At 40.3% G+C, this 26,135-nt stretch overlaps 1 protein-coding gene across 1 annotated transcript; it reads left to right on the forward strand.

The window, feature by feature from the left end:
* Positions 1 to 14,529: 14,529 nt before the first annotated feature.
* LOC110335333 (olfactory receptor 1030-like) lies at positions 14,530 to 15,465 on the forward strand. The gene has a single exon (XM_021217419.1). The coding sequence runs from the start codon at positions 14,530 to 14,532 to the stop codon at positions 15,463 to 15,465; it is 936 nt and encodes a 311-aa protein (XP_021073078.1).
* The last annotated feature ends 10,670 nt before the right edge of the window (positions 15,466 to 26,135 follow it).

Genomic DNA, 26,135 nt, shown 5'->3' on the forward strand with positions numbered 1-26,135 from the left:
GAGAAGCACCTGAAAAAATGTTCAAGATCCTTAATCATCAGCGAAATGCAAATCAAAACAATCCTGAGATTCCACCTCACACCATTCAGAATGGCTAAGATCAAAAATTCAGGTGACAACAGATGCTGGCTAGGATGTAGAGAAAGGGGAACACTCCTCCATTGCTGGTGGGATTGCTGGTACAAACACTATGGATATCATCAGTCTGGCAGTTCCTCAGAAAATTGGACATAATATTACTGGAAGATCCAGCAATACCACTCCTGGGCATATACCCAGAAGATGTTCCAACTTGTAATAAGAACACATGCTCCACTATGTTCATAGCAGCCTTATTTATAATATCCAGAAGCTGGAAAGAACCCAGATGTACCTCAACAGAGGAATGGATACAGAAAATGTGGTACATTTACACAATGGAGTATTACTCAGCTATAAAATCAATGAATTTATGAAATTCTTAGGCAAATGGATGCATCTGGAGGATATCATCCTGAGTGAGGTAACCCAATCACAAAAGAACACACATGATATGCACTCACTGATAAGGGGATATTAGCCCAGAAATTTAGAATACCCAAGATACAATTTGCAAAACACATGAAACTCAAGAAGAAGGAAGACCAAAGTGTGGATACTTCATTCCTTCTTAGAATGGGGAATAAAATACCCATGGATGGATTTACAGAGACAAATTTCGGAGCAGAGCCTGAAGGAATGACCATCCAGAGACTGCCTCACTTGGGGATCCATCCCATAAACAACCACCAAACCCAGACACTATGCAGATGCCAACAAGAGCCTGCTGACAGGAGCCTGTTATAGCTGTCTCCTGTGAGGCTCTGCCAGTGCCTGGCAAATACACAAGTGGATGCTCACAGTCATCCATTGGATGGATCATAAGGTCCCCAGTGAAGGAGCAGGAAAAATACCCAGGGAGCTAAAGGGGAATGAAGCCCCATAGAAGGAACATCAATATGAACTAACCAGTACCCTCAGAGCTCCTTGGAACTACACCACCAATCAAAGAAAACACATGGTGGAACTTGTAGCTCTAGCTATATTTGTAGCAGAGGATTGGCCTATTCAGTCCTCAATGGGAGGAGAGGCCCTTGGTCCTGCCAGGACCAGGAATGGGAGTGGGTGGGTTGGGGAGCAGGGGCAGTGGGGAGGGGATAGGAGATTTTCAGAGGGGAAACTAGGAAAAGGGATAACATTTGAAATGTAAATAAAGAAAATATCTAATAATTATTATTAAAAAAGAAATGTTCCATGCCCTTAGTAATTAGGGAGATATAAACAAAACAACTCTGAGCTTCCACCTTACACACATCAGAATGGCCAAGATCAAAAATTCAAGGGACAGTATGTGCTGACAAGGATGTGGAGCAAGAGAATATTCCTGCATTATAGGAGTGTCTAACATGGTGGAAATCAATTTGTGCATTCTCAGAATGTTGGGAACAGTTCTACCTCAAGACCCAGCTATACCACTCCTGGTCATATACCAAAAAAAATAAATAAAAAAATAAAAGCTCTACCATCCTTCAAAGTCCCTTTATTAACTGTGTTCATATCAGCCTTATTAGTAAGAGTGAGAAACTGGAAACAAGCCAGATGTCCCTCAAATAAAGAATGGGTAAAAAAAATATGGTTCATTTACAAAATGGAATACTACTCACCTATTAAGAATAAAAACATCCTGAGTTTTGCAGGCTAGTGGGTGGAACTAGAAAATATCATCCTGAGTGAGATATCCCTGACCCAAAAGGACATGCATGGTATGTACTCACTTATATGTGGATAGTAGCCATAACGTACAGGATACCCAAGCTACAATCCACAGACTCAAAGAAGCCAAATAACAAGGAAGGCTGAGGGAAGATGGCTAAATCTTTCACAGAAAGAGAATAAAAATGGAAATAAGAGGTGGATGGAGATAGGGAACTGGATAGGAGAGGGGATAAAGACTGAAGCAGGTCAGGGGGTCAAGTGTAGGGAGAGCAGGAGAGAATGGAAATCTGCAGTGTACTCATAAAGGGGAGGAATCTCTAGGACCTGCCAGGAACCTGGGATGGGGGAAGCTCCAGTGAGCCTATGGGAGCGATTCTAGCTGAGACTCCTAGCAACAGAATTTATGGATCCTGAAGTGGCCACTTCTATAGCCAGCAGGACTCCCAGTGGAGAAATGAAGACACCAACCTACCCTCATCCCAGTATGTGTCCTGCCTATAAGATGTACAGAGACAAAGATGGAGCAGAGATAGTGAATGGACAACAAATGACTGGCCCAAATTGGATCTATCCCATAGGACAGAACCAATCCTTGATACTAATAAGAATTCTCTATTAGGCTTGCAGACAGGATCTTAGCACAACTATTCTCTGAGAGGAATCACCCAGCAACCAGTGGAAACAAATGCAGATACCCACAGTCAAACATTAGATGGAGAACAGGGAGTCTTTAGGAAGACTGGGGGTGGGGATTGAGGGACCCATGGAGGACAGGGATTCCATAGGAAGAACAGTAGAGTCAACTAGCCTGGATCCTTAAGGGCTCCCAGAGACTGGACCACCAACAAAAGAGCCAGCACGGGCTGGACTTAGGCCCCCTGAAAATATGTAGCAGATGAGCAGCTTCATCTTCATGTGGGTCTCCCAACACCTGGAGCAAGGGCTGTCCCTAACTTAATTGCATGCCTGTGGATCCCATTCCCTTAATTGAGCCACTTTTTCTGCCTCAAAGGGAGAGGATATGCCCATTCCTACAGTGACTTAATGTGCCAGGGAGAAGGTGAGATACCAGGGGGAAGGAGGTGCTCTTGCTTCTGGGAGGAGAAGGGGAAGGGGGAATGGGGGAATATAACTTTTTTATTATTTATTTATTTATTTATTTATTTGCATGCTAAATGTTATCTCTCTTTCTGGTCCCCCCTCACAGAGTTTTCCCTCATCCCTCCTCCCCTTGGCTTATGAGAGGGTGCCCCAATCTTGGAATTCCCCCACCCTGGAGCATCAAGTCTCTACAGGATTAAGTATATCCTCTCCCTTTGAGGCCAAACAAGGAGGGCCTCTGCTACGTATGTGCTGGAGACCTTGGACCAGCCCATCTCTGCTCTTTGGTCAGTGGCTTGGTCTCTGGGAGCTCCCAGGGGTCTAGTTTGGTTGATATTGTTGATCTGCCTACAGAGTTGGCATCACCCTTCAGTTCCTTCAATCCTTCCCCTAACCCTCCCATAAGGGCCAGCCTCTGATCTCTGTCCAATGCTTGGCTGTGGTATCTGCATCTGTCTCAATCAGTTGTTGGTAGAGCCTCTCAGAAGACAGCCATGCAAGGCTCCTATCTGCAAGCCTAACTAGCATCAGTAATAAATATATCAGGGTTTGGTACCAACCCATAGAATGGATCACAAGTTGGGCCAGTCACTAGTCCAATCTCTGTTCCATTTGTCCCTGAATTTCTTTCAGATGGGCACTGTCTTAGTCAGGGTTTCTATTCCTGCACAAACATCATGACCAAGAAACAAGTTGGGGAGGAAAGGTTTTATTCAGCTTACACTTCCATACTGCTGTTTATCACCAAAGGAAGTCAGGGCTGGAACTCAGGTAGGGCAGGAAGCAGGAGCTGATGCAGAGGCCATGGAGGGATGTTCTTTACTGGTTTGCTTCCCCTGGCTTGCTCAGCCTGCTCTCTTATAAAACCAAGACCACCAGCCCAGGATGGTCCAACCCACAAGGGGCCTTTCCCCCTTGATCACTAATTGAGAAAATGCCTTACAGCTGGATCTCGTATAGGCATTTCCCCAACTGAAGCTCCTTTCTCTGTGATAACTCCAGCCAGTGTCAAGTTGACACAAAACTAGCCAGTACAGGCACAATTATAATTTTATAATATAAAAGAAAAAACACACAAATCAAAATCAAGAATACATCAAAAACATCATCTACCATGATCAAGTTGGGTTCATCCCAGGAATGTAGAGGTGGATTGAAGTGGAAGTTTCTGGATATGTTCTGTGATGCAGACTCATGTGGTGTTTTGCTAAGACATATTCATGTGGTGGAAGCAAGACCCATGGGAAGGACATGTGGTGTTTGAAGAAAATATAAATAGGAATCAAGAGGCAGTGACAGAATGTTTGCCTAGTTAGTTTTGTAATGTTTATTTGATCTCATATCTTCATCTTTGCTGATTGATCTTCACTTTCTTGAGAGGGGCATATCGCTTCTCCTGGCATCCCAGCTGGTCCTGGTCGCTGCCCGCTCCCCGACCCTGCTGACTTGTGCTGATTCACTAGAAGCCAGGAGGTTTCTGCTGGATTGTTGTAGGACCTATTTTGGTTGAATAGGGCTTGCTTCGGTGACCCAGTAGAGAACTCTACAAGGGAGGGAAAATCAATCCACGTTCCCAGAGCCAGGTGCCTGACACCACAGAGCCCCCCAACTCCATAATTCTGTGACTATCAATCACGCAGATAATGTCCCAAGTTTCTGGCATTCTGGCTAGACTCCACCTCCATAGCCAGGTATGCTCCTCCCCACAGTTATCTGATAGCTCAGCCCACTATAAGAGGGGCTGCTTGGCTCCTCCTCACTCTCTATAAGCCCTCATCTTTCTTATTCTCTAGCCCTCCTCTTTCTCCCTTTCCCCCTCTCCATGTGGTCATGGCCGGCCTCTCTCTTTCTACCTTTTCTCTTTCCCCTGCCTTTCTACAATAAAGCTTTAAAACCATAGACTGTCTCTGATCATCAAGACCTGCCATACTTGAACAATGGCATAGGCTTTCCCCTAATGAGCAGCATTTAACCTCCGGCAGGAAGCCCATCCTGTGCTCCAGTCACAGACCAGACCAAGGACTCTACTCTCGCCTGTGTGGGGACCAACAAGTGCCCTCTCCCCCTGCCTTCTCCTCCCTTCCACCCCTGGGCTCAGTGCTGGGGGCGGGAGGGGGGGGAGGGGAACATTCTGTTCTCAGTTCCTCCGAAGTTCCCAGCATGGGATGCCAGAGGCTGGGAACCTGGTGCCTAGGACTGTCCCTTGTCCACCCCCCTCCAAGCTGGGATTCCATGACTTCCCACAGCCAGACACCCACCCAGGGCCACATGGAAAGTATGTCAGTCCTTCTGCGTTCGCCTGCCCAAAGCACCGGAACTTCGGTGGGACATGGGTTTTCTCTCACTTCCCTTTTTCCCCCCACACCCACAGCCCCACAGATTGAGTCCCTGCTACTGATATATGTTTGGTATCCAGGCACTATTGATGTGGACTGCTGGTATTCTGACAAATGGAGATTGGAATTGCCCCAAGAAACTACTTATAAACAGATCCACATCCCCTTGTCCTATTTACCATTTATCTACCCTACCTTTGGATGGTGGGTTAGAAGAGAGGTCAAAGCTTTTGAGAACCCTTTTTTTATTTATTTATTCAAATGATGTTATTTATTTACATTCCAGTAGCTGTCCCCCACAGTTCCTCATCGCATTTCTTCTCCCCCTTGCCTCCAAGAGGGTACCCCCCCAACAAACCTCCCCCTTCCTTGGGGCCTCAAGGCTATCCAGGATTAAGTGTATCTTCTCCCGCTGAGGCCAGACCAGGTAGACCTCTGCTACATATGTGCCAGGGGCCTCGGGACCAGTCTGTGTATGTTCCTGGTTGGTGACTCAGTCTCTAGGAGTTCCTTGGGGTCTGGGTTAGTTGAGACCACTGGTCTTCCTATGGGTCACTCTTCCTTTCAGCTTTTTCCATCCTTCCTCTAATTCAAGAATAAGGGTCCCTGACTTCAGTCCAATGGTTGAGGGTAAGTATTTGCTTCTGTTTCAAACAGCTGCTTGTAGGGTCTCTCTGAGGACAGCTGAGCCAGGATCCCATCTGTAAGCACATCACAGCAGAGTGGTGTCAGGCTGTGGTGCCCCACCATGAGATGGTTCCCAAGTTGGGCCAGTCATTGGGCACCCTTTCCTTCAGTCTCTTCTCCATTTTTGTCCCTGCAGTTCTTTAGACAAGAACAGTTCTGGGTTAGGAATTTTGACTGTGGGTTAGTAACCCTGTCTCTCCACTTGAGACCCTGTCTATCTACTATAGGTGGACTCTTCAGGTTCCCTTTCCCCAGTGTTGGGCACTTTGGCTAAGGTCACTTGCAATAAGTCTTAAGAGTGTCTTAATTTCCAGGCCTCTGGTACTCTCTAGAGGGTCCCCAACCTCCAATTCCCTGAGGTGGCTTATTTCCATTTATTCTTTTGGCCCTTTGAGCTTCTCTCCTGTCCCCTCTCCCCCATACCTGATCCTGTTCCCCTTTTCTCCTCTCCCACCCAGACCCCTCCCCCCCTTTGGCTCCCCTCATTATTTTGTTCCCTCTTTTAAGTGGGATTGGAGCATCCTCTCTTGGGTTTTCCTGTTGTCAAACTTCTTACAGAAGTTTGTGCAGGGTTGTATCCTGGGTATTTCATTCTTTTCTGGCTTATTAGCATCCTCACTTGAGCCCTTCCATTTGTTAACTGTCTTTAGTTCTGTGGATTGTATACTGGGTATTCTGTATTTTTTTTTTTTTTGGCTAATATCTGCTTATTAGTGAGTACATACCACTAATGTCCTTTTGGGTCTAATTTATCTCATTCAGGATGATATTTTTTAGTTCCATCCATTTGCCTGCAAAATTCATGATGTCCTGTTTCTTAATAGGTGAGTAGTATTCCATTGTGTAAATGAACAGTATTTTTTTTTACCCATTCTTTAGTTGAGGGACATCTGCATTGTTTCCAGCTTCTGGCTATCACTAATAAGGCTGCTATGAATATAGTGGAATACATGCCCCTGTGGCATTGTGGGGCATCTTTCCAATTTTCTGAGGAAACTCCAGATTAATTTGCAGAGTGGTTGTACCAGCAGAGGACTGCCTGGTCTGGTATCAATGAGAGAAGACACACCTAACCCTTGAGGGACTTGAGACCCCAGGGAATGAGGAGGCCTGGCAGGGTGGAGGGGACATCCTCTTGGAAACAAGGGAGGAGGAATGGAATGAGGAACTGTCAGAGGGTGGACTGGGATAATGACTAGACTGTAAAAAAAAAAAAGAAAAGATTAAAGATAATAATAATTTAAAGAAAAGAATTCTCTGGCTCTGCACGCCATTTTTAATTGGGTTATTTGTTTTGTTAGTGTCTAATTTCTTAAGTTCCTTATATATTTTGGATATTTGTTCTCTGTTGGATGTATGGTTGATGAAGATCTTTTCCCATTCAGTGGGCTATCATCAGGTATGGGAAGGGGGGGGCAGGAGAAGTCTAGGAGAGAGAACACAAATTGGTGGTGGTGGGGATTCTCTGGGACTAGCCAGAGACCTGGGTTATAGGGTGGGCACCTGGGATTCTATAAGGGTGATCCTACCTGAGACTCCTAGTGGCAGGGGATATAAAGAATGAAGTGGCCACCTCGTCTAGCCAGGTAGGAGGGAGGGGAACATCAACCTTCCACCCAAATTTTTTCCTGGCTAGAAAATGTGCAGGGATATGATGGAGCCCAGATTGCAGGAATGACCAACCAATGACTGACCCAACTTGAGACCCAACCCATGGAAGAGAGCCAACCCCTGACACTATTAATGATATTCATCTACGCTTGCAGAGAAGAGCCTAACATTACTGTCTCCTGAGAAGCTTCATCAAGCAGCTAATGCCGACACCCACAGACTAACCTCAGGACGAGCTCAGGGAGTCATGTAGAAGAGTGGGGGAAAGGATTCAGCAAGCCAAAGGGGTCAAGGACACCACAAGAAGACCTACAGAGTCAGCTAACCTTGGCCCATGAGGGCTCAGACTGAACAACAAACCAAAGAGTGTACATGGGGCTGAACCTAGGCCCCCTACCCATTTATAGCAGATGTGCAGCTTGGTCTCATGTGGAACCCCTAACAATTGGAGCAGGGGCTGTCTCTGAGTCTGTTGACTGCCACTGGATCCCCTTTACCTAGTTGAACTGCCTGACTCAGCTTCAGTGGGAGAGGTTGAGCTTAGTCCTGCTATGACCTGATGTCTCAGGGCAGGCTGGTACCCAAGAAGGCTCCCCCTTATCTAATGTGAAGGAAAAGGGGTAAGGGGGGAGGGACTGGAGAGGATGTGACTAGGAGGAGAGGAAGGAACGGGATGCAACCAAGATGTAAGTAAATCAATAAATAACTTAATGGAAAAAAGAAATTAAAAATAAAAGAATCATCAGATCCACATGGGCTCATGATGGTGGCAGAATAAGCCTGGTACTTCCAATGATCTCCATCACATGAAGTTAATATTACCCAGATCCTCCAATGATCTCAATCATGTAGTTACCATTACCAAGATCCTAAGACTCTGAAGAATATTCAGTGAGGAACCATAGTTGTACCAGTGAACTGAGAATGTGCCTTCCTTTAGTATAACTTCTTCCTACAAAATAAAATGAAAATTCACAATGACCACTTAAAAACACCTTTCCTTTCTTTAGATTACCCCAGTGCCTTCTGACGCTTTAGGGAAATACATCTGCTAAAATTATTAGAATTTTTCTACTAAAAGTCTTTATTTTAAATTTGTTCTTTGACAATTTCATATGTATACATAATACATTCTGATCACTATAGTTAATCCTCCCCCAACTTTGCCATCTCCTTCCTTATAAAGCCGTCTTAACTGCCTTGATGCCTTTTGATTGTTTTGTGAACCACTCCATTTAACCAGAGCCACCTGTGTGTTGTGATTATTCAGTCTAAAATGCATAGCAATAAAATAATGTATTGGTTTTCTCTTATATTATCTCTTATGACAAATATGAAAGCCTAGACTGTGTTTTCTTTGTAGACAAGTGTCTAGTGTATGCATATTAATCACGTAACATTTTCAGTCTTAACTATCTCCCCACAAAGCATTCACAGGACCCCATTGCAGTGATTTCAAGGACAACTAGTGTGGATGTCCTGGCAATGGAAAGAAGGCTTCATCTTAGCATCACACCAGAAGTCTGGACTTGGAACTCATCCTGAGAGCAGGCACCAAAGCGTGGCAACCTGAGTCATCCATCATTAGCTGCTAGAATGATTCAAGGATTTTTCATTCCCAAAGGTGATTTAGTCAAATGCAAAATACATCACAGAAATTGTCCCTTGAGACACAGGAAAAGCCAGAATAACAGGAGATAACAGACTCATTGCACCTTATAAACAGTCCCAGCTTCCTGAGTGTGGAATACAGACACGCAACAGTGGAAGCAAACAGACATGAAGAGTTCTACTTTTCAGGGTGGGAATACGTTCAGTGGATCTTTCCAGAGCTTTGGCAATCCTAACTGTCTGCTAGGTGCTTGGTAAGTTGTACTTACTGCTAAGTTGCATGTAGAAAAGCCATGGCGCAGCAGAGAAGAGGGTGCGGGGGCTGGGGGCTGGGGGGTAGGTGCTTTGTTCCTACCAGAAACAGAGTGGGAAAGACTGGTGGACTCTGAACTTACTTCATTGATTCGTTTTTGGTTTGCTTGGTTTTGTTTTTCTTTGTTTGTCATTTGTTTAGTGTGTCATTTTATAAGGAGACTGTGTAAGGGACATGATAAACTAAACTCAAAAACCCACCCAAATCACATTCCAAAATTTCATACAAGTAAAACTTCATCAGAACAGAAAACTTAGCTTTCATCAGATTCGCAGAGGATTTCGCCCGCCTATCTCTCTCCTAGTGCTAAGAACACTTCCTGGTTTAACCAACACAGCTGTTTTAACTGGCCATACAAAATGAATGGTGATAGAGTAAAACAGCATTCCAACTTACCAGATGTTGATTATTTTAATAAACACAACAGTTAAGTCTGAGCAAACTTTTAAGATAGGTTGTTGAGCCATCCCAGCAAACCTAAAATATTATCAAAGGAGTCTAAATGTAAAAGGAAAACTTTGTTAAATAAATAAATAAATAAATAATAAATAGTGGGAATCACAAATAGGAAGACATTGTCCTTTAGGCAGAGGGTGCCAAAAACAGCCAAAGCAGCTTTAAATCCTGGCTATGTCACTTTGTGAATTGGGAAAACTTCTGAGCACTGCCACATCTGTTTCCTTTTGGGGAAACTAAAGGTAACAAGCTTGTTTTAAGTAAAATGATACAAGCAACCCCTGGGGGCAGTGAGATGCCGAAGTGAGTAAAGGTGCTTGCCCGCAAGCCTGCCAACCTGAGTTTAGGCCAATCTATGAGACACACACGGTAGAAAGAATCAGCCCCTGCAAGTTGTCCTCTGAATTTCACACATGTACCATAAATTTGTGTATACAGATACACTCTGACACACACACACACACACACACACACACTATACAGATACAAAATTTAAAATGTTTAATTACAAAGAAAGATGAAACTTGTAGATCAAAAGTTTTCAAATAACCACTAGTTATTATCAAGTTGACTATTAATTGAATCTCATTGACATTTTTTTCTTAAAGAAAACTACAAATTTTCTCTTAGATGGAAAATTAAAGTTCAAATATTTACTGAGATTGTCTATGTTTTTATTTCTGAAATTTATCATTAGGTCCATCTATAATCTAAACACTGGTAAACTAAAAGCCAATGCTATCAGTAATTCTCAAATTTAAATATTAAATTAAGTTTGCAAGAGTGGAGAACAATATTTTAATATAATTAATGGCTAATAAATACTTAGCTAATAGGGTTTTAAACCTTCAAGCTAGCATGCCTTAACAGCATCTGTGAAACTACAGGAAAGCAGTATGTCCTATCCATAGCAGTCAATAGTAAAATTCTCTATCAAGCAAGAACCGTTAAATAAAGCTGTGGTCTGTATACTAGCTCCTGGGCTCTTTTGAGAATTCTAAACCCCATTATATCTATTTGGAGTGGGCCCTGTTATAGTTTGGATCCCATTGGGAAAATTTGATCAACTCCAGAAATGAATCCAGATGTTTTGTTACTGCACAGAATTTCCAACAAGCATTTTTACCAGCAGCAGTAAGATAGGTTAAGTGTGATACCTGACAATCCCAGGGTTATTCTGATCTCAAGTGAAGCTATAATTGACAGCACAGAAACCATACCACGACAAGTTACAACTACCCTAAGTCAGCAATGTCAGGAATGCCTGTGTTCAAAGGCTCTCCGCTATTCCCAGATAGGAGTAAGCTTGAAGATCTTAGGGCAGTTTTTCTCCCTGCTGACTCTTCTGGTCATCTCTTAAAGGCAAAATCAGCCATCAAATCCCATTTCTCTTTCCCTGTATGAATCTGTCTTTACCCATTTCTCTCTCCATATGTGATTTCAACCATTCACCCAAACCTCGCTGGCTCCTATGCCAGCATTATCAGCCACAGTGTCATCCATAGTGCAAGTGGTCAATGAGTTCATACTCACTGCTAAGTCACTGACTCTTCTTAGCTTTCATGGTTCTTCACGATATGTCACATTCCTAAACATTCAATTAGCCACCCACTATCTCATATATATGAATTTATTCCTCCCAATAAGATGTCTCTTGTCTCCTAAACATACTCAGTGTATTCAGAACGAGTTCTTGCTCAGTTTTTCCTCTACTTAATGCACCTCCCTTTATTCTACCCTTTCTCTAGGGCTCTTTGTATCTTCTTGCCAATTAATTTTAAAAGTTAATATTAAAATCTGCCTACGGGTTATAAACCAAAATCTTTAGAATGGGATATTTAGTGAATAGAGTGATGGAGTCAGAGGTTAAGAGCTCTTGCAGAGAGCCAAAGTTCAGTCCTAATAACCATTCAGGTAGTTCACAACAACCTGTAACTCCAGTTCCAGGAGGATCCACAACCTTTGGTCTCTGCCAGCATCTACAAATTCTTTGTTATATGCAGATACGTGGGCCTGCATTTATTATGCTTGTGCTAGCCCTGCAAAAGTCAAAGGTCAGCGCTTGCTCCCAGAAAGCATGCTCTTAACTTTGTCTTTGAAGTTATTATGGATGTGAAGTCCTTCTTACCTGAGTAGCTTTATGTCTGTAATTCCCTCTGTCTACAGTGCCAAGGATTCTCCTTTGTAATTCTGAACCAATCTTAGAGAGGATGAAAATTGCTATCATTGTCACTATATTTTAACATCACTGTGAAGGTACAGGCCTGCACAAGTAGACACAGGAAAGGAAAGTGAGACAGTCCACAGAAAAGAAGGGAGAAGTTGTATCTTTTTCAAAGTATATGATTGTGTATTTGGAAATCTCATAAGACTCAACTAAACTTGATTTGTAAATGATATGTAAAAGAGGATAGCTATAAAATTAATTCACAAAAGTCAATAGCTTGCCTATATGTAAACAATAATTAAACAAGCCACAGAATGAAGAATAATATTTCATTTACAATCACGACCAAAAAAAGGTAAAACACCTAAGAATAAAATTTAAAGGAATGTATTTGAAATGTTTGAGTCATTAAAACCCTATTGTCAAAACCTTTGATGAATGCAATAATAGCCTACCTTCAGAAAAGAAGAACTCATAAAAACATTCTCTCTTCCCAAATTAACATGTCTGCTCTACCAACGGTATCTGAGTTCAAACAAGGTTTTTTTTTTTACTTGATAAAAATAATCATGCTAAAATCCATTTATGTATGAGAAATCCAGAAACTGTGTACCAGACACCAAAATGAACTCTATTATATTTTATATTTAGTCTTAGATCTAGAAGATACTGAAAAGAATTGGAAACTGATACAAGCAGTGAAAGCATTTTTAGTATGCCATAGGCTTGATCTTCAAAGCAACAGAGTCACTAGTAAAATAACTTAACCAATCAGTCATTGTAGAACCCGTGGCCAGCCATTTGGAGAAACAACGAACTAATTACCTCATTCCATATCAAAATTTATAATGTTAGTAATATTAAATTGGGAAGTGTTTATAAACCTTGTCACAAAAATCAAAAGTCAAAATGAAAAAGATTGAGCATACACTACTTAAACTTTTGTGTGACTTTCATTTGTGAATGTCACCAAAAAAATACTGTAGCAACTTTAAATTACACATTTTCAGAACACTGAAAACTAAGCTTTATATATAACAGAGTTGAATTAATTTTTCAGTTACCATTAAAAGAAAAAAATATGTACAATTTGATCCAAATCCACTACCAGTGGTCATGATTTATACATATTCCCAAGCTTATTTGGAACAGAATAATGAAAGAACTTGTAAATTACAAAATTTAAGCCTTTTAACCCCAGCACCAGGTATGCTACATGGTCCTAAGTGGACCGCAAAAGTGTATATTTACTAAATTGAGTGGAAATATTTCAAATAAGAGGGAATTAATTAAATCACAACATAGCTATGAGAAGAAATGGCATGACATAATTGTTGAGTTTGTAAAGAAACATAAAACCATGATCTCATCTATGCAGAAAGATATGTGTGTGCATTCATGTCCATCTGTAAGCATCATTAAACAGTTATATTAACAATAGAGCCGAAAACAGGCTGTTTTTTTTTTTTCATTTATAGCCCTCTCTGCTATGAAGAGTTCACCAATGTCGCAATGTTATATTGTGTTTTTATCCATCCTGCATAATTCATAACCGCTCAAGACTGTTGATCCTCCCTGCATACACCACACTCTTCCAGAAGACAGGTTGATGTAAAACGTTATTCCCTTTATGGCACTATTGGACATTTTCTTAACTAACAATTAATGTGGAGGGCCCAGCTGCCTACATGAAGTGCCATCTCTGGGATAGTGATCCTAGATGGTATAAGATAGCAAACTGAGCAAGCCATGGAAGTCAAGCCAGTAAGCAGTATTCTTCCATGGCCTCTCCATCAGTTCCTGACTATGGTTACTGCCCTGACTTCCCTTGGTGATGAATTGCAAGCTGTGAGTTGAAATAAAACCTTTCTTCCACAAGTTGCTTTTAGACATAGTGTTTCATCAAAGCAACAAAAACCATAATGAAGAAAAGCATTATCCACAATGAGTTTCGACTAATTATTTACATACCTGTTTTTTCTGCCAGCCTGTGAGCACCCTCTCAGCAAACATACTTTTATTCACCTTCTTGTCAACTCCATTTGGCATAGTGTCTGGAACAACAAAGATTAGCAGTGGATAATGGACCCATGGTCAGTCAATGAATGAATCATCTGTCCCCACCTTCCACATTCAGTCTCTCCCACCTGTGTCCTAAGTACTCAGTGAATCTCTAATCGTCCAAAGGTCACTCTCCTTTGTGAAACGATGCTTTGTTAGTCCTTGCAGTAGACCCCTAAAAGCAAGAGAAATATGGTACCAACTCTTCATGCCAGAATCAGATATGCTGTCTGGCCCTAGAATTAAACTGAAGACTACTGTAAAGATAAATATAAAGCCTGGGAAACTCATGCTGTGGCTCCTAAAAGAAATCAGCTCCGACTGTTTGGGTCTGTATGAAATGCTTAATTTTTGTCATCTGACTCAGAATGGAGACACAAGGGACTTGTGTTTTTAAGCATCTGATCATTTTTAAGCATATTTCTTCTCTTCACACCAGGTAAAAGAACAAAATGGCAAGAGGCAACCGCACCACAGTAACAGAATTTGTCCTCATGGGATTCACAGATCGCCCTGAGCTGCAGCTTCCCCTCTTTGTGGTGTTCCTGACAATTTATCTCATTACCCTGGTGGGAAACCTTGGCATGATCTTGCTCATCAAGGCGGATTCCAGGCTTCACACACCAATGTACTATTTCCTCAGTCACCTGGCTTTCATTGATCTCTGTTACTCATCTTCCATTGGGCCAAAAATGCTGCAAAATTTATTGGTGAAGAAAAAAACCATCTCCTTTTCAGGCTGTTTTGCTCAGCTGTACTTCTCCAGTGCTTTTGCCACTACTGAATGCTTCCTCTTGGCCACAATGGCCTATGATCGTTACATGGCCATCTGTAATCCCCTGACCTACACAGCCATCATGACACAGCGGGTCTGCAAGGAGCTGGTGATAGGAGTCTACACCTATGGCTTCCTGAACTCTGTGATACAGACAGTACTGACTTTCCAGCTATCTTTCTGCAACTCCAATGTGATCTATCACTTCTACTGTGCTGACCCCCCTCTCCTTGCACTCTCCTGCTCTGACACCCACAACAAAGAGAGGCAGCTTCTGATCTTCTCGGCAGTGAATCTCACTGGATCCCTCATGACCGTCCTCATCTCCTACATCTGCATCCTAGTGTCCATTATAAAACTTGAGTCTTCCCAGGGCAAGTGCAAAGCATTCTCCACCTGTGCCTCCCACCTCACTGTGGTCACCATCTTCTATGGAACGTTATTTTTCATGTACATGAGGCAACCAAAAACGGGAAGTTCGTGGAAGTATAGCAAAGTGATCTCTGTGTTTTATAGTCTTGTTATTCCCATGCTTAACCCTCTCATCTATAGCCTGAGAAACACAGAGGTAAAGGATACCCTGAAAAAAATGTTGGAGGGCAAAACTTCATAGTGAGTAGGATACTAGGATGCAGTACTGTAGACAGCAGTATACACCATGCTAATAGAAACGAAGCAGACCAACTGTTACCCAGTTAGGAAGTAGTTAATCATCAAATTGAAGATTTCCATGGCCCAAAATAACAAACACAGTGGTGGACAGAAGTAATATTTAATCCAAGCAATTGTCGTGAACTAATTAGAATTTATTTCCCAGCTAGAATAATTATGTCAATTATTATGTTCTTCATGTGTTAAAAAGATGTAGTGGTTGACTACTACTTCATAACAATTTAAGTTCTGTGGTCATAAAACTCTTCAAAGTGAATATTCTGAATAGAATAATAATAGAATATATTATTAATAATGATGGTTATAACTCCCACAAGCATATATTTTAAGGATTTTCTAGCTTAATGTTATTTATATCAAAGCAAGATATTTATTAGTGTTAAAAAGTACTCTTTCATTACACACTGCTATAGATGGTGGTTACATCTCAAGAACATCTTAGAAAATCTTATTTATACCAAATGTAGTTGTAATCCTCTGTGCTTCAAACAAGCAATAAAAATATCAGCTGAGCACTAAAGAAAGGAAAAATAGGATTCAGCTAGATATGGGATGCATTTAGGAAAAAGAAAAGCTTAATTAGAGAAGATAAGGGTGGGGGATGGGGAACTTTTTAAGATTAAAAATACTCATTATTTAACAATCAATGCTTAATTTTTCCTGTCTCTGGAAAGCGCATCTACAATGGCTTTTCCTTTGTTTTTCCATTCTTTATTTCCTAGATTTGTTTCTTTCTTTGGGAGTCAGTGGATATGAAAGGAAAGAAAAGCAGAGTTTCCTCAGGATTTGGATATTTCTGTAAAATGAAATCATTGCGTTGACCTAGAGAAGTATTTTAGTTTTATAACACTTCCTGTATTTTTTTGTTCCAGCAGATCTGAAATTCCAGTTTCTTGGAGATAAGCTATGTAAAATCTTGGTGTTTCTAGGGATAGGTGAAATAATATTTTTTTGTTTTTTCTCTAGGCAAAAAGTATGATTGTTCTAAGTCTAAATTCTAATACTTCTTTCAAAATAATTCTTAAGATGCATGAATCTGCCATAAACTTATAAATGGTCCCCTGTGCTGTTTTCAAAGATGATTATGGTTGTGTAACTTTCAAAAAGCTAAAAATAACTCACCAATTAATTATAAGTAATTTTTTTAATTAATCAAGAAACTAAGGGGGTCCAGGTTGTGCCCAATTAATTCCTCAGATAATAATATGTATATGTGATCTCCATTTCATTGTTGCTTGTGACTGAGAAATTTAGGTAATAAAATTAATTGATTATTTTAAAATGCTTTTCCTTAGTTCAGAAGTCTACCTAAGAATTGAGTTATACATTGTACTGGCTACAGCACAAAACAAAAATGGCTTGATATCAGAATACAACACAAGGAAGAAGGGCAGGACATTAAAATAGCAAGGAGAGACTACATAGAGGCTGACAAGGAAGGAGTAAGCAAGGTTCACCTGGAGCCTGGGTGAAAGGCCAGGAACTCCTGAAAAGCAGGCAGGCAGTCTTCCCTTTTCACCTCCATACCTACCACAGTCTCTGACTCAGGACAGCTACACCTGAACTCTTTGGTGTTTACTCCTAGGGGTCCACCTATGGGTCCAGTGAGAAGTTGAGATGGGAAAGGAGGTAATAATCTCTAAAGGAGTTCAGTCAGGAAGGATGTTTTACAATATCCTCCCAATAAGACTAATGTCTAAAAGGCATTAAAACATAAAAGGATGGATGACAGCACAACCTGAACACAGAAAGGGATGCACTTGGGAAGCTGATGATGAGATGGTGGTCCAGGAGCTGTATTAGTAATAGACCATGACACAAGGGCCTTTGCTGAAGAATGATGTGACTAGTGGAGATAAAGGTAAACAGGCGCCAATGCTGGGTGGAAAGCTGTATTGAATCAAAAGCTACATTTATTTTCTACTTTATTTTTTTAACCTCAAGCTATCTTCAAATCAGATTAACTTACAAAAAGAAAGTATCAACATGTTTTAATACAAGCTTCCCAGCAAATTAATTATACTCAGCTTTTCAAAGTAATATTCTATGGAAACAACTTCTCAGAAAACTGAAAATAAATCATGAAATCTCTCCTGACTTCAATAAGTCCTAAGTAAATGTCTTCTGAAAGTAAAACTGTGACCAAAGTGATGGCAATTGCCTGGAATTGGTTCGTTGGTTGGTTGGTTAGTTGGTTGGTTGGTTGGTTGGTTGGTTGGTTGGTTGGTTTGGTTTGGTTTGATTTTTCAAGACAGGTTTTCTCTGTGTAGCCTTAGCAGTCCTGGAACTCACTCTGTAGACCAGGCTGGCCTTGAACTTACAGAGATTTGCTTGTCTCTGCCTCCCAAGTGCTGAGATTAGAGTCATGCACCACTGCCCAGAAATTACTTGGACTTTTTAAAAAATGTATTTCCTTGAAAGTAAAAAAAAAAAAATGTTCTCTTATTTAAAGAAATCATAAGTTTATTTTGCTCCTCATACTAATTCTGAAATGGCTTCTATTTGTCATCCTTTACCACGTCTTCCCAGCATTTTAACCAGAATTTCCAGCACTTTACCAGAGTCTTCCCAAGACTGGTCTAATCTGTAACCAATGTGTTATGTCTGCTCGTGTAAGTATGAACATATGCTTCTTTACACATAAATCATTAAATTTTCTGTAAGGACAGATTTGTCTCATTTCTTAACATTTATCTCTCCATTGATTTGCCATACCTAGATATATATCAAAATGATTTCCTTTAACTCAAGCACAGAAAAGAAATACAAGAATGCCAACAACCCATCTCTTTTACTCACCCTCATATTAGTTAATCTAACTCTAACACACTTAGATGTCCAAAGTTCTTTCCCCCATATTATCATCCAAGCACTGGATGTTCATTTCTGGCAGAGAAAGAAAGGACTAACTTGGTGCAGACACAGGGCTGTGCCTGCAGTTAAGCAGAGCATCCACCAGAGAGGGAGCCAAGGTGCTCAGAACTTTGGGAGTGCAGGCTCCTGGGAAACTGACAGAATTACTCTGTTCTTCTAACCAACCCACTATAAAAATGTTAACATTCCAACTCATTTAAGATAGAGCAGAATGGTGAAAGAGATAGATGATAGATAGATAGATAGATAGATAGATAGATAGATAGATAGATAGATAGATAGATAGATAGAATGTACTATGCCTTTGAAGCAGCTCACTGACCTATCACATTTCAAAAGGTATTATTCTATGGTCTGAAAACATAAAATTGTCTTGTTCCCACAAGCTTCCATCCCATGTTTGAGTGTGTTGACCACTGACCCTAGACACCAGTCAGTCTGGCAGACTGCAGTTTCCACTCTTCACTGCAAGTGATGTACTACAGGGTGTTGTCACTCAGCCAGGCTCAAGTGGTTTGCATACCTCCTGCATATCTAAGCTCAGGATGCTCAGTCACCTCAAGCTTTTCAAGTCTGGACAGGAGGGAGCTGGGAGAGCCCAGTTCATCTCCTACTCCCCATAGGAGCCTTTTGTTCTGCTCCTACTATCTTTTATCTTGTCTCTATCATTCTGTTTTAGTTAAAAGTTGTTACAATAAATGATACTTTATTTATCATTTTCCCTGGCAAATCTAGCAACTATCTTTCTATAGAAACCTTTCCAATGTGGAGTTCAAATAAATGTCAATTATAATAATGTACCAATTATGAAACTGCTTAACAGTATTTGTGCAGAGGCATAGTCATTTGTATGAAAAAAGGTTGGATTCACTTCCTAAAATGTGAGATTATCTTTCATTCTTACATTCACTACAAATCACAGTTGGGTCCAGAAGTGGCCACAGGCACAAGCTGGCAACTCCATCCACTCTGATCTAGAAGTAGTTTCCCTGCTCTGTCTGGATTAATTGTCAAAACTATCTGGTAGCTTTTTGTTTCCTATTCCTATTTCCCTGTACATTTACCATTAATTTTATCAAAAAGAAGTCTGTATCTGTAAGACCTGATTCTTAATAGTGTCACAAATCCGTATTTGAAAAGTGTAAGGGTGAATTAGTAGACACATGCAGGTCAAACAAGAAGTTTAATTAGTGTGTGCCTGAAAACCATGTGTTGCCAAGGAGATTAATACTTTTCATAGCAAATTTGCCTTTTAAAGAGCTGGCTTGTGGAGGCAGCAATGACAAGGAGGGAACCAGATAGGAACCTCGGAGTCAAAGCTTGAGTTAGGTCTGCTCTGAACCATGATCTCAGCTAAGCTGATTGACCCCTCTGAGCCTTGATGTTTTCATCCGAAAATCACAGCGAATAATATCTCACTGAGTTATGATAAGAATAAACCAGTATAGAGTGTGCTAAACTACATTTCAAGCATTGTAATAGAACAAAATAGATAATCATAGATAATAGATAATCTAGATAATCAGGCAGCCAGAATCTGATCCACCCTCAGATTCTCTGATTTGAAGCTACTGTTCAGAAAAATGTCTGCCTGAAAAAAAAATGTATATCTATCTCTATGACAAAATATTTAAGGTGCATATGCCTCAAAAAAAATGGACTTTCTTTATCACAGTGGGTCTAGAGAAAAGAAGTGCAGCCAGTTACTACCCTACAAGAGCTCCAGTCCCAATGTCTGTATTTAAGCCAGTGATTTCCAACACAGACCCTCTTCCCTGGAAACAATGTTTTCTTGACTTGATGAATCAAAAATCATTTTCACTGACCTTTCTTTGACCCTGAACGACTAAGACTTGATTGTTACAGAAGACAAAGTTCTGAAGTTCCAGAGTGAGCCACTAGGAGCTCCTCTGTACACATGACAGCTACAGTTGTGGAGGACAGAACTCAACTCTCAGGTCTGTGACTCCTCTGAGCTGCTGGCTGTGCCTCAGCTAATGAGAGACAAGTGGGAGGAGCCATATACAAGATGGACCCAGGTTTCTTGGAAAAAAAAATAATAATAACAGAGGGAGCCTCTCATCTTCTGCTGATTTTCCTTGATCTCTTCTCAGACAGGCAATAAGCTTGGAAACATCGACAAAAGTTAATAGTGCCTCTTTCTCCACCACCTTTTTTCCCTGTCCGGTGCGGCCCTTCAGTCCTTCATCCCTCAGCAAGAATGCTAGAGGGGGAACACCACCCCTTTCTGATGCTAGAAGGAGGGAAAGAGGAGCCTGATATGTGACTCCTAGGCTGGGAAAGAGATAGGTAAGAGGGACAAGAGAGGAGCAGGGAGGATTGGAGGGAAGGGAGAGGAGCAGGGAGGATCTAATAGGTTCAGCTAACTTTCAACTGACAAACTGGCCACTACTTCACACTGTGAGGTTGATGGCCATACAGAAAAAAAATGTGGTGTTTCCTTTATAAATACAAAAGATGCTTTAAAAAAAATAACCAAATTACTAAAAAGTATTCCATCTCCCCCTTTCTCTTTCTTCCCTCATACAATACATAAATGTTCTACTGAAACCACAAGCTCAAATTTGTATTCATTGGTTGATTCATTTTACACGTTTCTGTGTGTATGGTGTGTGTGTGTGTGTGTGTGTGTGTGTGTGTGGTGTGGTGTGTATGTGTCTCTGTGTGTCTGTTTATGTATATGTGTGGTGTGTCTGTGTGCTTCTGTCTCTCTCTCTCTCTCTCTCTCTCTCTCTGTGTGTGTGTGTGTGTGTGTGTGTGTGTGTGTGTGTATAACCACTTGCCACACTACACATGCAGAGGTCATAGAACAATGTGGGAGTCAGTTCTCTCCTTCTACCATGTGGACTCTGAGGACTGAATTCAGACAATCAAGCTTAAAGACAGTTGTGTTTACTAGCTGGATCATCTAGCTCCCCGTTTAAAAAAAAAGATAAAGTGAACAAATTGATCATCATTTACTTTGTAGTCTGATTTTTCTTCTTCATTTCCACAGAGGACACCTTTCCCAGTTTCTTCTCTTTATAACCCTGACATTTCAAATCTAAAACAAACCTTACCCATTTATTCAGTTATTCACCTATGTATTAGTGTATTCTTGCAATAATCCTTTTCTCTTCCATTCAATGGTGGTATAGTTACTTTGTACCTATCCCTCCATGATATATCTGATTTTAATCTCCCCACTTCAAAGATATTTGGTAGAGTTATATCTTAACGAATATACTCTATGATAATACCAGCATTTCAGATCTACTAAAGATAAATTTAAAAATTAATTAACAAATATTATGTTTAAATATTATATATACATATAGACATATATCTTATACTTCACAGCTAGATAAATCTAAGAGTGATATATATTAATGTAGTAACTGAAACATTAACTACAAAGAATATAGGTGAATATGTGCTGGCCTATTTTTTTCACTTTTTCTTTCTTGTGGATTTATTCTTTCATTGTTGTTGTTGTTATTGTTTGGTTGTTGTTTGGTTTGTTGTTTTTTGTTTATTTATTTGGGTTGCTGACCTATTTTAAGGAAAACGTTAAGGCCAGAAATTGAAAAGTAAAAATATGGCAGATTTGATCAATTCAAAACTTATAGTTTCTATTATAAATCCAGACACATTCACTGGAAAAATATCATGTTCTCAGAAGGCTTAATATTCACAAGACCTAGTAATAAAAGTATACAAATAAGATATAAACATTCAAATGTACAAAATAAGAAATATAGGTACACTAAACTATGCAAAGTATGTTCAATGCTATTAGTAACCAAGAGTGTACAAATTATTTCAATAATGTAATTACTTTTCATATTTTAGACTGGTAAATGTATTGAAAGTTCTTGCTGACCAGGACAATAACAGTAGAGAAACAGAGGAGGTACAAGTGAATATGCTTTGAGTGTACACATTGACAGAAAATTTCTAATTTGACAATAATTACTAAAACTTTACAATTAACAATTATTTGATTCAATAATTTCCTTTGCAAGGGTTTATTTTGTAAGAATACTCCACACATTCAGAAATATCTATGTATTTAATGACTTTTGTGACAGTAAAAAAAAAAAAGCAGTAATAAAAATAAATGTGTACCAATGAAGGAATAAAGTATTTGTATGATATAACAGTATATAATATCAAAGATAAAATAATACTGTGGGCATCGTATTTTCCTGAAAATGTTCAGAATATATGTGCAAAAGATTTTTAAGTCTTTAATCAAGGTGTTTTCATTCACTATTGACGTCAATTTACCTTCCCAGTAACCAGGGCCGTAAATGGAGGCAGTACTCAAATAAACAAAGATAGAATCTTACCTAGACATATAAAGAATGAGTGCTGTCCGAACAGAAGAGAAGAAAAGGCAGAGAAGTTATGATGGTGCTGATATTTCCTGCCTCTCACTGGAAACCCAAAGGAGAAAAGGTTTAACAGAGGGATCCTGGATCTTTAGACAGTCCACATACCACGTTGAAAGCAGCCACCACTCAGTAATTCTTAGTTGGAGGTGAAGTTCCACAAGATCAGTAAGGTGAGTTGTTTCCATGCTTTACCCAGAGGTGTTTGGCAGATTTCAAGAAGGTAGCAAGAGAAGCAATTAGAAGCAATAAAGAGAAGGTGGCTTTAGACTCTCTATCAGTTTTTGGGCAAGTCCCTCACCCTTTCTCCATCCAGGACTCCTCTTGTTCTCTGCACAGAAACTTGACAATCATTTCTCAGAGATGTCTCTCCTGATTTCCAGACTCAAGAAAGAGAGAAGCAGAGACCTAATGTTTTCACTGCCCTGACTGCAGAGATCTAGCTAGTGCTTAGGAGTCCACAGTCTGCCCTTGTCTAAGCTTGCCACAGATGTATTTTACATTTTTTGTTGGGTTTTAGTCTTGTCTAGTATACAGAATACAGGAAGGAATCTGTTCATAATATCCCCAGATTTAAATGCAAACAGTTTGGGCTTCTCTAAAGAGTCTTAGGCTCTGTGCATGCATGCTCTGGACTTCTAGTGCTCTGCCCATCACTCCTTACACTCACATGCATCTCCTTGCATCATTACAGTAACAAATGCCATCATTACTCAGTATGGAATGTATGAGCAAATTGGAGCTTAGACTAAAGTGACCTACCCTAAACAGTACAGTGTGCAATGGAGAGATCAGATTCAAGCCCAAACAGAAGGAGGGATTGCCTCCCTGCCTTTAATAGCGGTGTAGAGTCTATCAAAATGTACAGCTTCACTTAAACTGTTCCCTTTCCTTGATCATGCCACACATCTCAGCTACATTAAAATCTTGGTTTCAATTAATATTTTCAAAAGGCCAACAATAATCGCTTTTCGGCCTTTTGGCTAAGATCAAGTGTAAAAATGCCAACAGCAACAAAAGAAAGAATAGGAAAACATTGGCCTAATGTGGCACGTTGCTGGAGTGGAGGCTTAATGTAGTGCAAGTCCCCAGTTTCAAGTTGCCCATCTATGATGGGGGTGAGTGGGGCTGCAAACCACTTCTCAGTGCAGTGTGGTGGACTCCTGTGCCCACTCGGTCAAAATGATATCCTGCTGTTTTTATCTGGAAAGTACAACGGTCTGCTGTTCTCAGAATTGTCGCAGCACAGCAGAGCCTGCCACCCTGAACCTGCCCATGCACCTGGAAGCCAGATTTCAGCCATAAAAATGTAAGAAGGAGCTAAAGAAAGCACCTCCATAGATTTATGCAATTTAGGTTCTTTATGATAAATGGTAACTTGCTTCCCGTGGGCCATTCTGAGGAATAATTCATTTCAGAGCAGACTTCTGAACCCTTCAGTTCCTTTATTTCCATCTCAGTATTCTTAAGCTATAGGATCGAGTTACTGTCATGATTTTAAAAGCACTAGAGTGGACCCAATTTTTTTGACAATTTAAATCCCATCTGAATCTCTCAGTTTTGCAGTGAAAACTAAGTTTTGAGATGTGATATTTGTGGACCTAATAATTGCCTAAATTAGAAAATAAGAATTTATTTTAAAAAAAGAAAAAAGAAAAGAAAAGAAAGAAAGAAAGAAAGAAAGAAAGAAAGAAAGAAAGAAAGAAAGAAAGAAAGAAAGAAAGAAAGAGAAGAAAGACCTCTCAGACCTACAAACCTTTGAGTGTTCAGTAAAGGAACAGCAAAAAAAGCCCCGGCAACTCATCATGGTTTGGAAAGAGCATTTTCATCAAGATCCTTCAAAGTATGATTTAAGTTCTAAGTTATTATACCTTTAAAAGCTTGGCACAATTCAAGTGCATTATAGGAAAAATGTTCACTTAAAGAGTCAGTTTGAACTAAACTGACATTTTGTATATGAAGATGAATTTAAGCCTCAGTTTTCAAAGTCAAATGTAATACTTGTGAGTTACTTTTAACATAACTCTTCAAAAAGAAAAGAAAAGAAAAAAGAAATTCGTGCTGGAAGCCACTTACTTGCACATCCTTGCTATCTCGAAAGTCTGTTACAAGATTTACACCATGCTATAAATGAGGGGAGTTTGCTGAGTCTGAGTTTTAAATAACTTGAGAAAATGGGTTCTTGCAACCTTCCCCCGGGGTTTACTACTAATCCTGTTATTGAGAAAATTGCAAGGATATTATTAGGAAAGTTACTTAACGTGAACCCCCTACAACACAAGAACATTGTGTGCATGTTCAGCCTTCTGCTCCTGTGCAAACTGCATGATTCACACATTATTTTTACTCCAGCAGATAGTTTTGTTTGTACATCTTTCTTGGTCCTAAATAGAGTGTCCTCCTGAAAATACAAGTGCAGTAAAACAACACAAAATCAAGACATTAAGCCAAGAGAAAAGAAAATTAGCATGTCCTCCACAGGTGTCCCCCACTGTCCCCCACCCCCTACTTGTGTTGATAGCAGTTGTTTATGTGCTAAATTCCTTAAGGATAGAGGGCATCTTTGTCCTTTGCCTGTTTTTCTAAGTCCTGAATTCTTCCTCTGATCATGTGCTATATCTCTGGTATATGCTTCAGAATCAAAGCATCTTTCAAACCAGGAACATATCAGCAGAAGCAGTAGGAAGGTCTGCAAAGGAAGTTCTCAGTAGCAATTACAATTCTGCTCGGGAAAGGGAGCCTATGGGTTCAACACAAACATACTCCACCATCACCAATTGACATGGAGAAGGGATATACCAAGATGCACGACCCAGTTGCCTTTCAACATTACATCACTGTTGATTCCAGCCTCATTAACTGAGTAGGTAGAAGTTTCAAGGTCAGTTGAACTTAAACTTTTAATATTTCATATCATAATTGACTAAGAGATATCTGGCCTTAATCATTAGTTGGTTGGGAGCTTTATCAGGGAATACTTGAATCAATAGCTCTGAGGCCAAGACTAAAACTGTTTCTGCACAAAAGACTGAAGATCACTCCCAGGGATTAAACCACCAACCAAAGAAAACACATGGAGGGACTCAAGGCTCCAGCAGGCATATGTAGCAGAGCATGACCTTGTGGAACATCAATGAGAGAAGAGGCCCTTGGTCTTGGGAGGCTCGATGTCCCAGTGTAAGGGAATGCCAGGACAGGGAAGCAGGAGTGGGTGGGTTAGTGAGCAGGGGAAAGGGAGATGGGATACAGGGTTTTCAGAGGGGAAATGAGGAAAGGGGATAAAATTTGAAATGCAAATAAAGAAAATACCTAATAAAAATGAAAAAAAAAAAAAAACTCATTG

The sequence above is a fragment of the Mus pahari genome, chromosome 1, assembly GCF_900095145.1.
Source record: "Mus pahari chromosome 1, PAHARI_EIJ_v1.1, whole genome shotgun sequence".
Lineage (NCBI taxonomy): Eukaryota > Metazoa > Chordata > Mammalia > Rodentia > Muridae > Mus > Mus pahari.